The 12,990-nt window shown below is 42.2% G+C and overlaps 1 protein-coding gene across 1 annotated transcript; it reads right to left on the bottom strand.

Moving 5' to 3' along the window:
• Window positions 1-2,522: 2,522 nt before the first annotated feature.
• ppiaa (peptidylprolyl isomerase Aa (cyclophilin A)) lies at window positions 2,523-6,961 on the bottom strand. Its single transcript, XM_020643248.3, has 4 exons — window positions 6,801-6,961; window positions 4,473-4,592; window positions 3,136-3,308; window positions 2,523-2,943 (listed from the first exon to the last, which is right to left on the bottom strand). Exons 1-4 carry the CDS (start codon window positions 6,867-6,869, stop codon window positions 2,811-2,813), a joined length of 495 nt encoding a protein of 164 aa, XP_020498904.2. The 5' UTR covers window positions 6,870-6,961; the 3' UTR covers window positions 2,523-2,810.
• Window positions 6,962-12,990: the final 6,029 nt, after the last annotated feature.

Genomic DNA, 12,990 nt, shown 5'->3' with positions numbered 1-12,990 from the left:
TTAAATTTTAAATTTTAAATTTTAATTTTTAACTTTTAATTTTTAAGCATTTAAATTAAAAGATTCACTAATTCAAAAGCCATAATGAGACCATGAATGAGACATGGTTTAGTATGTAAAATAAAAAAAATAGCTTGCAAGTTTGCTGATTTGGAAAATTTTGAGTTTAAGGCTACATTTTGAAACAAGATGGTGGCCTTGGCGTTTTTAAGTATTTGATGATGTATTTAATCTAAATAAGCAAAACAGCTTTTCCATTAAATAGCCTATTGTATATATTAGAAATCAGTGATAGAAGCGCTTGTAGGTGCAATTAAAGGCTAAAGGCTAAACACATCCTGACTTCAGCTTCACAAATTTTTTACAGACTATGAAAGAACAGTAGAACAGTCAGAGGTCTAATTCTGAATAAAAACATGTACAGTTTTATTTGTCTCTAAAACTTGTTTAATTTGAATAAACTTCAGTGTTTTTGAGGATTATTAACTCATTCATGAAGATTATAAAAATCAAGGTCTGGTGTGCAGGTGGCCTAGTGGTAGATTTGCATGCCGCATGTGCAGATGCTGGGGTCCTAGCAGCGGGCAGCCCGGGTTCAAATACCAAATGTGGTTCCATTTATCGCATGCCATTCGCCACTCTCTCTCTCGCTCTCTACATTATTTAAAAATCTGTCCACTGTCCTGCCTCTCAGATAAAGGCATAAAAAATAAATATTTAACAGAAACTAAAAATAAACCTTAGCTCTGACTTCCATCAGTCTACATTTGGGTGGCCGATGTATTTTTATGGGCCAAAATAATAACAATATGGTTGTAAACTTTTTTGCCTTTTTTATCCTCCATTACATTTTTTGATATTATATTCTAGCTTTGGTGACTGTCAGTCGGTTTCAGAAATCCAGTTTTAAAATGATCACCAAAACCATATTTTGTATTCACAGCAAAAAAAAACAACAACAACAAAATAAGGTTTTAATACCATTTTAATTTGTTTCAGTATTAAATCTGTCTAAGAAACTCATTGCATGGGCTATACCATTTACTTGGGTTGGGAACTGGAGGGTCACCGGCTCAAATCCCGGTATGGGATAGGTGCCAGATAACTTCCTGAGCACTGCCGTGGTGTCCTTGAGCAACGACTCCCCTAGGCCCCAGAAATAATTGATGAATGGGCCCTTCAGAGATGTCATTGAATAATATCTATAGATGTGTGTTGGGTCAGCAGCGTTAGATCAACCTGCTGTTTAAAACTCGCCTCCTCAGCCTGACTCAGGTCAGCTTTTGGAACTGATTAAAAAAAAAACGCTAGTCAGCATGTTATTTGTTGGGGTCAAATGTCCAGGACGTCTTTCTTTTCCCGGCATCCTGACTCTTCTGGCATTGCTACACAGTCAAACATTGCTGGCCTTCCCACCATGTCGTTAACATTACAGTGAGTCCTTAAATGGAGAATGGTACTAAAAACAATCTGATAAATCTTTGAGTATTGTGACATTTGGACATTCAGTTGACTACATGTTATTTAGTAAAATAGAAACGCGTGTAATTGCCGTTTAAAATGTAATATGAGAAGTTTTTATGAGAAGCCAGATTTTGCCCTGTGATCAGAACATTACAGCCAAACAGCTCCCTCTGCTGGAGACGCACACACATGACATTCTTCAGTTCATTGTTCGCACATTAGATTATGTTCTTAGTGCATTAACATATTTAACAAAATTAACGTCACATGTAAGCAATATCTTTTAATCGCATAAAGAAGCAACTTCATAAAGGCTCTTGTCCACACTTGGAGAGATAGTAAGTGACAATGACGTCTGCAAAGTTAGAAATATTTTGTACATCATGGTTTAATCACTGCTGGTTAGCTGCTCACAAAAGGCCAAAAACCTGATGTGTAAACTTCAGCCGCGTGTTCTCTGTAGTCTCTTAAATTACTGAAGCTAGTTAGAACAGGTCAGGGCATTATTGACATTTTGCTGAAGCCACACACGTATGAGCCTTTACATTGAGAGTAGCAGAAACAAATCATGAATGATAGTTCATGTTGTAAACGAACACCACATACTACCTTAACTTCAATTAATACACCAGTATTTAGAGCATAACATCTTAGGTGAAGTTTCCTTCCCAGAATCTGGACTTTCTGACCTCTCCTTTTGAGTCACATCAGCCCATTTACATAGGTGAAGGCAGTGGTTCTCTACTGGTTTTAGGTTCAGGTCCCACCATCAGCTCTTTGATAGGTTGGAACTCAACCACTATTGACTGACAAATTGCACTTTTGATGGCTTCATGCTTTCAATGGCTGCACACAGCACCAAGGTTTGTCCCCACCAATGCAAGAAAACCCCATATTAAATGTTTTAAATGTCATATTTGCATTATGTCATGCAAAAAGAGTCGTTTATTAGCAGTGGTAACAAGCAATGAGGTGCATCACCCCCCCCCCCACCAGCTCAGAACCAGGCATGTAGACAACCTGTACTAAACATAACATATGTAAATAACAACACAGTCTCAGTTGTCAAGGCAACATTTTTATTTTCTCTCATTTCATTTTTTGACTTAACAAAAAAGCGTTGGGACTTTGTGAAAAAAAAAAAAGAACGTTAATGCAAAAGAAACTTTAAAGGCAAAGTCACAAATGCAACAACATGATTTTAACAGAATATAAAAGGAGGGCAGGGTAGGGGGGGAATCTGCTGAATCTCCATCAATAGGAATGTTGAATTGGATGGGGAGGACAGGGCTGGAGCCTACAGGGGTGTGGCTACAGGATGAGCAGAGAGGGTTAAGTGCTGCAGCTCAGAGCTGCCCGCAGTCGGCGATGGTGAGCTTGCCTTGAACTTTGCCGCTCTGGCTGCCTTTTCTCTCCATTGCCTCTACCACATCGATTCCCTCCACAACCTTTCCGAACACCACGTGCTTACCATCGAGCCTGCAGGCAGACACATTATTAAGTATAGTCTCACAACCAGCACTAAATGGGAGCTGCTTGTGTAGCCACAGGGATGGAAATGCACAAAAGCAGTCAGAATGAGTCATGTAGCAGGAGGGGAGCTTTTATTTGCAATTCAAGTGTTTGGCTCCATTTAACCGGTTAGCAATTGTTTAAGTTGCGAGCTCTTACCATGCTGTTTTTGCTGTGCAGATGAAGAACTGGGATCCGTTGGTGTTTGGTCCAGCGTTGGCCATGGACAGGATGCCGGCTTCGGTGTGCTTCAGAGTGAAGTTCTCATCACCAAACTTGTTCCCATAGATGGACTTTCCACCAGTTCCGTTGTGGTTGGTGAAGTCACCCCCCTGTGTGTTCAAATATACCGTTTAACATCACACACACCTTAATACTAGAGCTGGTTTCCTGCATAAATCAGGTAAGACTGATCTATTTAATCTAAAATGCTAACACTTTGTGCTGAGAAGTGAACAGCGGATAGGCTGGGATTCAACGCAAACATGTCCAAACCAAGTTTTATCCCCATAGAGAGAACACTCATATCCTTTGAATTAGACATGGTGGATATCTTTGCTCTTGAATTAAAACTAGTCTTTTTTTCGTCAATAAATTTAGTTTTGTATGGAATTATATTCTACTATTCTGTTTGGAATTATTTTTACAAAGTTTATTTTGGGACACTTCGACTGCATTTGTTACTCACATTAACTGTGAAGAGTACATATTTCAATAATACTCTGAGGTGCGATGTCTACACTTTAGTTTTAAACATGGAGCCTTACAGGTGAACGGGCCAGTGATTGGAGGTGGGGTGAAGCCGTACGTCTCAATAAGACACTATGCAGTCTCAGGCATAATAAATTAGACTTCTATAGCACTTTTGTAAATACGCAAAGACCCTTAAGAAGGAATAACAAAAAGACAAAATACATTTTGTAAAAGAAGGAGGATGAGCGTTGAGATTAAGGATTTAGTTGAATGCGAGCTATGCTAGGCAGCACTAAACTGGATATGAATGAGCTGAGCAGTTATTTTTAGATGCTGGAGAACATTGGTGTAGCTGGCAGCAATGTTTATCGACACCAAGTCATCAGATTATGAGTCTATTGGAGAGTATGACGGCCTAGTGCTGATTAGATTATTAGTATGTAGTATAGCTGATGAGCCATTTTTGTAGAACTAATAAAGTCAATTATCGTTATATCTAAACCATTTCAGTAACTTATGAGTTTCACAGTATATGTTTATCGAAGCCATCCTAAACTACTCACTGGCATTTCAGGTCACCTTATGTCAAAAGAGTCATTTCTGCAATTGTCAAGTTTATTGATCCCAACATAGCTGGTTCAAGACGAGTGATTTTAAATGCCCCAAAACTCACAACTTAATACTAAAATAGTGAAATTAATTAACTAAACTGCATAACAAAACCCTGGAACACATCACGCAGACAAACCTACTTAAACCAAGCAAAAGAATCATGACTGCAATTGGATACCTCGCCGCATTACCTGGCACATGAAGTTAGGGATGACACGGTGGAAGCAGGAGCCCTTGTAGCCAAAGCCCTTCTCGCCAGTGCATAGGGCACGGAAGTTCTCAGCTGTCTTGGGCACCACATCGTCACGGAGCTGCAGAAACAAAAAAGCATCAAACCTCAAGTTAGTCAAATTTGGCGGGTTAGCAGAGTGTGAAGTCAGCTTTGAGTTTCTTGGACAAGGTGAGCGTTGTGAGCTGTAGCACTTGAGTTCACATTTGGCCTGTTGCCATCACGGCATGAAGCCAAAACCAGAGTAGGTGCGTCAGATATGGTGCACTTCGTTCCCTTAGTGCAGTCTGGATTGAAGTTATTCAATCACTTGCAACACATTTGTCAGCAAACTGGTTGGTTATATTCCAACTGCAGGAAATTACAGATGACCCCTTGCAAAAATGAATGCAAATTACATTCCAGTACACCATGCAATTTTGGAAATTCAGAACTGCAAACATCCCCTCTAAACATTAGCTAAAAATAGATTTGACTCCTTGCATTTACAAAGAACAGGTGTACAGGGTGTAAAGTTGAATCAATATCAAATACTTTGTGTGGCAGTCCACACCCATTAAACTAGATCAGGTAATTATGTGGTTAGTCTGTGGTAATAGCTTTATGTCAAGGTGATAGAGGAATGCAGCATTGCACCACACTGAAATATCTGCATGCCCTGCACACCAGTGATGTTACCATGCAATATGTTCAGAGGGAGGGATGAGAGATGCATGATGGTGTGCGTGTGTGTGTGTGTGTGTGTGTGTGTGTGTGTGGGGGGGGGGGGGGCTGCAGCAGACAGTCTGGTGTGCAGTAAGTACTGCAGCTGGTCTCAGAACAGCACCTTAAGTTACAGCCTTCTTTCCACCTGCTAGGCAGTAACAGGAACCAGACATTCATAATGCAAGAGTTGGCTGCATGAGGGATGCAAAGCCACCTTCTGCACACAGCAGAATTAATGCTTCACACTAAACAGGCAGAAAGGCAGCTGAAAACAGTCTCATAAGGTCCAAATACGTCGCACACATACCAGTGTGGCTTATTGCTAATACAAAATGATTAAAGTTTGCAGCTGTTCCAACAGAACAGGGAACAGGGAACAGGGGGTCTCTGGGTTAACATTTAGCTTAGAGCTCGTGCCACATATAGGTGACGCCCATAATGGGACACAGCTACTTGTGTGTGCACAAAATGGCTGAGGTTAGCTAGCATGCTAGCAGCTCTTAGGTTACAAACATGCTGCCTTACATGTGCAGCCTTTTGTAGCAACAGGGGCCATTGTACTTCACACAACCAGATATGCAACACTACGCTTCTTCATGGTGGGTACAAACGGCAGAAGGTATCGCCGCTGAATCGGCCCTCTCCCTACATCCGCATTTTTTAGTCATACAGAAAGCCCTCCCCTCCCCTCCCCTCCCCCCCTGCACCGTGGAACTTTCCAGAACTGCAGCCTCGTCCATTCACACCGGAACCGGTGTAATTAGCTTCACTGACTAACTGAACGGCTGCAAACAGCACATTTATGATTGGGGGGGGTAAAAAAAATAAAAATCATAAACTTCCAGTCACATTAACAACAATAAGAAGAAGTACTACAGTGGTTTGAGCAGCGGGGTTTCCCGGGCTGACTGAAGGCCGCTACACGCTGCAACAAAGAACAGCTGCGCACAAGCGTTTTTTAAATTTCCCTTCTGCGCACCTCTCGGATGGTCCGATGTCCAGCGGAAACAGCGGGCCACTACTTTGCGACTGCGTTATTTAAATCATGAACTTCATTTAAATTACTACATCATGAAGTACGGGGCCTCTGACGGGGCCTCGAGGTGATCACATGTATTTAAACAGCTCGTTAAATGGTTCAGACTCCCTTATTGTTGAAGATTTTCACTGTAGACACCGCAGCTGGCTTCTCAACTACACTACATGTATATACACACACACACACACACACACGTGTTACATTCACATTTATGAATATCTTCATCTGCTTCACGGATTCTCGCTTCATCAGCCGTTAAAAACCCGTTATCTGTTAAGTTGGCTCCACGCCACAAACACGTGGTCTCCAGCACCATCCTGGCCGTGACAGCTCGGATAATGTGAGCTCTAAACGCGACGTTTCCCCTCTGAACAGATCGACTCACTGTTTAACTTAAAGATACGAAGTGACTTATAACACCTAACGACACACAGCAGACCCCGGCTTGTCTAACCCCCCCCCCCCTCCCCTCCTCACGGCTAACATCGTGAAGCCCGTCCACAGTGATCACACTCCCGGCTGTAAAGCACCCAGAGGCCCGCTCACCTCCATCACGATCCGGCCCATCGGGCTTCCGTCATTAGAAACATCGAAGAAGACTCTCGGTTTGGCCATTTCAGCAGGCTGAATCGGAGTGGATGGACTAACGGTTTTTCGGCGAGATAATACGGGTGGCTACAGGGATCCGAAAAAGATGGAAGTGTGTGGATTAATTTTATATAAGACGCCGGTGGGCGGTGTAAACCTGCAGTGAGCCAATCGGTGCCGCTCGAGCTATTGATTGACATGTGCTTGAGCGAATCAGCAGCCAGAAGAGCAGGAGCGCATTTTTTTTACTCGTCATGGTGTGTTTGATTTATACACTAGAGTACAGCTCAGGCGGGGGATAGACGTTGCCAGGCTACGTCACAATGTAACACCGCCCCGGTCAGTTACCCTGGTCAGAAATAAAAGGTCCAGAAATGTTTGCGAGCAGCGCGCGCCCTGATTCACGGGCAGCTGCGGGAACATGAAGTCCTGCAGTCAGTGCGCGCTCCCGCCGGAGAGGGGAAATGTGAACGCGCACTCGCTTGGTTTGGGCGCGGTCTGTCCCGCCATCCGCATCGTAAAACTTTCCGTCTGAAGTTTCTGTTCGACGAATCAAACCATATTTTACTCACAATAAGGGCGCTGTCACTTAAAGGCAGACAGTTAAATATTTGTTCTTTCCAGGGGAAAACAAAAACAGTTTGTTTACTGTAGTTTAAAACTAAAGTAGCCTCGTCCGACAAAGGGCTGGTGGAGCATATTTTGCAATCTGTGCCCATAATTGCTTCCCTTTTAGCAAATCAGTTAATCAATCAAATCAATTTTTATTTGTATAGCGTCAACTCATAACAAATGTTATCTCGAAACACTTTACAAAAAGCAGGTAAAAGATCTTACTCATTGTTATGTTACAAAAAGCAGGTAAAAGACCTTACTTATTGTTAATTACAAAGATCCGGCCTATCCATCATGAGCACTTTAGCAAAGCAGCAAAAGTTACAGTGGTAAGAAAAAATTGCCTTATTAAAAGGCAGAACTCTTCGGCCGGATCCCCGGCTCATGACGAAACAGCCTTCACAGGCCTAGACTGCACCGGGCTTGGAAGGGGATAGGGGGAGAGATGGGATAAGATGCAGGAAGAGGGATAGGGAGCAAGGGGGTGGGGGAGGCAAACTTCTGTTAATCCAGAAGCAACCTTTAGGCTTTTAATACAGATTTGTGATGTGTGTATTTTTTTTTTCTTAGGTGACCTGAGGGGGTCTTCCTGTGTAGGCTATATTTACTATTTTATTTATTCATTTGTTAGGGACAGTGCATATTAATAAACAGCTGTAAAAATGTCAGATTATAGCAGAAGTGCTAGTTTCTATCTGTTGTCCCTAGGTAGGTAACAGAGAAATACAAATTACAAATAAAATACAAATACAAAGGCACAAGTGACACAAGACAATAATAGAGGTTAAAGGTTCAAAGTGGTCACAGACTTGGTTTTCTTTTATCCACTGTTTGAGGTGTGTTTTGAAGGTTGCATATGTTTGTGAGTCTCTTATTGTGAGTGGGAGAATATTCCAATATTTAGTTCCTTTGACTGACAGAACAGTTTGTCTGAATGTAGTGCGTCTGTATGGGACCTCACAGTCTCCTCGGGCTGTGGCCCCTGGTGCCGATCCCACTGGCAGACTTCAGCTTTATAAAGTCCTTCAAAAGAGGAGGAGCAAGTCCGTGCAAAAACTATAAGACATTAGTTAATATAGTAGCCTACTGCAGTGGTTCCCAAAGTCGGCGTTGGGACACTCCCGAGGGGGGGGGGGGGTCGCAACAACGTAGGCATCAGTGAGATGCAACACCTAGTGTCCAGTCTTGTATGTCCACTCTGTGCTAAAGTCTTTATATGGAAATTCCTTGTATTCTGCTTCTAGCATTTCTTATGATACAGTGGGTACGGAAAGTATTCAGACCCCTTTACGTTTTTCACTTTGTTTCGTTGCAGCCATTTGCTAAAATCAAAAAAGTTCATTTTATTTCTAATGTACACTCAGCACCCCATCTTGAAAGAAAAAAAACCGAAATGTAGAAATTTTTGCAAATTTATTAAAAAAGAAAAACTGAAATATCACATGGCCATAAGTATTCAGACCCTTTGCTCAGTATTGAGTAGAAGCACCCTTTTGAGGTAGTACAGCCATGAGTCTTCTTGGGAATGATGCAACAAGTTTTTCACACCTGGATTTGGGGATCCTCTGCCATTTTTCCTTGCAGATCCTCTCCAGTTCTGTCAGGTTGGATGATGAACGTTGGTGGACAGCCATTTTCAGGTCTCTCCAGAGATGCTCAATTGGGTTTAGGTCAGGGCTCTGGCTGGGCCAGTCAAGAATGGTCACAGAGTTGTTCCGAAGCCACTCCTTTGTTATTTTAGTTGTGTGCTTAGGGTCATTGTCTTGTTGGAAGGTGAACCTTCGGCCCAGTCTGAGGTCCTGAGCACTCTGGAAGAGGTTTTCTTCCAGGATATCTCTGTACTTGGCCGCATTCATCTTTCCTTCAATTGCAATCAGTCGTCCTGTCCCTGCAGCTGAAAAACACCCCCATAGAATGATGCTGCCACCACCATGTTTCACTGTTGGGATTGTATTGGGCAGGTGATGAGCAGTGCCTGGTTTTCTCCACACATACCGCTTAGAATTAAAGCCAAAAAGTTCAATCTTGGTCTCATCAGACCAGAGAATCTTCTGTCTCATAGTCTGGGAGTCCTTCATGTGTTTTTTGGCAAACTCTATGCGGGCTTTCATATGTCTTGCAATGAGGAGAGGCTTCCGTCGGGCCACTCTGCCATAAAGCCCCGACTGGTGGAGGGCTGCAGTGATAGTTGACTTTGTGGAACTTTCTCCCATCTCCCTACTGCATCTCTGGAGCTCAGCCACAGTGATCTTTGGGTTCTTCTTTACCTCCCTCACCAAGGCTCTTCTCCCACGATTGCTCAGTTTGGCTAGACGGCCAGGTCTAGGAAGAGTTCTGGTCGTCCCAAACTTCTTCCATTTAAGGATTATGGAGGCCACTGTGCTCTTAGGAACCTTGAGTGCTGCAGAAATTCTTTCGTAACCTTGGCCAGATCTGTGCCTTGCCACAATTCTGTCTCTGAGCTCCTTGGGCAGTTCCTTCGACCTCATGATTCTCATTTGCTCTGACATGCACTGTGAGCTGTAAGGTCTTATATAGACAGGTGTGTGCCTTTCCTAATCAAGTCCAATCAGTTTAATTAAACACAGCTGGACTCCAATGAAGGCGCAGAACCATCTCAAGGAGGATCAGAAGAAATGGACAGCATGTAAGTTAAATATCAGTGTCACAGCAAAGGGTCTGAATACTTATGACCATGTGATATTTCAGTTTTTCTTTTTTAATAAATTTGCAAAAATTTCTACATTTCTGTTTTTTTTCTGTCAAGATTGGGTGCTGAGTGTACATTAATGAGAAATAAAATGAACTTTTTTGATTTTAGCAAATTGCTGCAATGAAACAAAGAGTGAAAAATGTAAAGGGGTCTGAATACTTTCCGTACCCACTGTAAATTATGACACTAACCAGTGTTTGGATGGGCGGATTGGAGCAGTCAAACGAACTGGACTTTAGGGGTGAAGTGTGCTTGGGCACGGTACGATTACCTCGTGAGTGCGCCCTTAGTGTGTGTTGCCTCAACCATCTCCAGGGACAGTGGGGTCCCCAGTCTCTGGCAGCCTTATTTTGGGGGTCACAAGTCGAAAATGGGAACACCAGGCCTACACTGCAAAGTCTAATGAGAGAGCCAACAGCCTTGAAAATTAAAATCTTAATTGTTTATTCTCGTCTAAAAACTCTTAACCATAAAGAAAAGAATCCAGATTTGGTAAACTCATGTTAGCCTGTTTTCTGTCGAGATGTGACGCTATCCGTATCCCGTAATAATGCTACCAGATCATAATAAAACTATATTAATTCAGTTCTCTCTCCATATCCAATATCAAAACTCTATTCATTAAGATTTAAGGAGAAGCATCTCAATTGACAATTATCTCCGATCAAATAAAGCTCCTATAATCACTTTAAAACACCACTACTCTCTGTATTTGCTGTTATCAATTTATGCTCACTGTACTGCACAGGGCCGCATGCTAGCACATATCGATGGGTAGGCTAGAACTATTTGATAGACCGCCGGTTTAGCTATAACATTATTCAAGAAGCTAACGTAACGCTAGCCATGCTGATCTATCAGCAGCTAACAGGGAAAACAGCTTTTCAAATAAACGTCTTGAACCATTTCTAGTGTTTATCTGAATGATCATACGAGTTAAACAACTTAATTTAAGCAATGTTTTCATGCTGTGGTACGTACTCTATCCTCTTATAGTCTTTGTTTTTGTTTTATTACAGTCGGCGCCTCACTTCAGCACAAAGGGGAAGCTCAAAGCTCAAGAGCTACGTGTGTACATTCTCATGAGTTCAAAAGTCCAAATTTTCAAACTTGTTGATTTAAATCTGCTCTGTTGTTCTGTTGACTTTAAGGTTTTTTTTTTACAGGAGCACATTGTGTTTATCCTTAGGAACATGGTTGATGTATTTGCCTTCTATATAAATCATTTAATAAAGCAGAACTTAGAAATCAAATCCTGTTTTTCTTTATCTGTGTTTACTAGCTAATCGTGATCCTCTTTGCCTTTGCTTTCTAATGTTTTGCTTTCAGTTATCTTGGCAACCCATGTCAAAGGACAAACCGGATCTGGGCTTGACTAAGTTCTCTAAACCCCACCATTCAGTAAACTTCATATTAAGATGGACGGCGTAACAGGTGCCTGTATGAAGCCAGTAGACCTATATTTAGAGCTCCGCCCGCTGACTGCCTGCAGTAAAGCCCGGCGTATACTGTACTATTGTAGAAGTGTCAAGGTGGAATGTCAACTCACACTGTACAATCAAATTGTTTACGTCACTCAGCAAGAGCTTACGATTTATGTGCTGCTCACAATGTACGACAAGATTGTCCAGCACGACCTGAGTGCTCACACTGTACGGGTTTAAGTTGGACTCGGGCGGAGCATTCATGATTGTCAATAAAAAACTCACCCAGTTGGAGGTTGAAGTCAGATGTACGGTATGTAAATGGACTTGAGCATTTCTACTCTTTTGACTCTTCAGAAGTAACTAATCCCATTCATACACATGTACAGTATGCAGCCGCTGAAGCAGCATGAGCAATTTGGGGTTAAGTGTCTTGCCCAAGGACACATCGGACATGTGGCTGCAGGAGCTGGGGATCGAACCCCCGACCGACTCTACCAACTGAGCCACAGCCGCCCCATGTGTTTTTCAGTTGTCTCATATGCACAGCTCATGTACCCACACAAAAACACTCACTCTCTCTCTCACACACTCAGCATCAATAATGAACACAAGCTTGTAGCATCTAAATCATAACCAATAATTCCTTTCAGTCGAGGAATCGGTTTGTGGCTCTGCTTTCACTGCACCAGTGTTCGTGCAGTTGTTCGACCAAAATATCAAACTTGCCAGAAAACCATCCTACTGGTCTAGATCAGCTGATCGGTGTCAAGCCTCAGTGTACACTGCGCCATCAATGACACCCGATTGGGCTGGATTTCAGTCTGACCTTAAAATTAGTCATAAGACTCAAAAAATCCGGTGTGAATTGGCTTGAAATAGTACATTGTACACCTGGCTTAAGTCATAAACCCTGCCTCCTCCATGTGAACAGATGGGACAAACCGTCAGTGTTTGCAGACGTCTGTTCAACATGAGTCTGTTTCTGCCCCTTAAAAGGACGTTTATTTTCTTGCCTCTGTAACTTTTCTAAATGTTACTTATAGTGCTCATGCTGGATTAATGTTGGGTCTTTATAAATAAATAATATATGGCATGGAACAGTCTAGGCTCTTTTTCTAAAGTGTCTTGAGATAACATTTGTGATGAAATGGCGCTTTACAAATAAAGATTGTTTGATTTTCAACTGGATTAGCAGAGTAGAGGAAGAAAGGCAAAAACATGACAAAAAAACGACCAGTAAAGTTATTAAACCTGCCGTAAACATTGAGTGTCTGCTCCAAACGGACACAATAAACTGTTCTGATGTTGGCTGTACCTGACGCTTTAATCTGTAAGATGTGAGCAAAAATCAATTGGAGGGCCCTCTCTCCTAAAGACGGTAAAGACGGATAAT

The sequence above is a fragment of the Labrus bergylta genome, chromosome 2 (genome assembly GCF_963930695.1).
Source record: "Labrus bergylta chromosome 2, fLabBer1.1, whole genome shotgun sequence".
Classification (NCBI taxonomy): Eukaryota; Metazoa; Chordata; class Actinopteri; order Labriformes; family Labridae; genus Labrus; species Labrus bergylta.
This window is presented reverse-complemented; position numbering and strand designations above follow the sequence as displayed.

Bases quoted from the DNA above. Each gene is read 5' to 3' on its own strand.
- ppiaa (XM_020643248.3), bottom strand. From the start codon at position 6,869: ATGGCCAAACCGAGAGTCTTCTTCGATGTTTCTAATGACGGAAGCCCG. The intron at 4,593-6,800 runs GTGAGCGGGCCT...TTGTTTCTGCAG, and splicing joins TGGGCCGGATCGTGATGGAG to CTCCGTGACGATGTGGTGCC. The intron at 2,944-3,135 runs GTAAGAGCTCGC...GTCTGCCTGCAG, and splicing joins TGCACAGCAAAAACAGCATG to GCTCGATGGTAAGCACGTGG.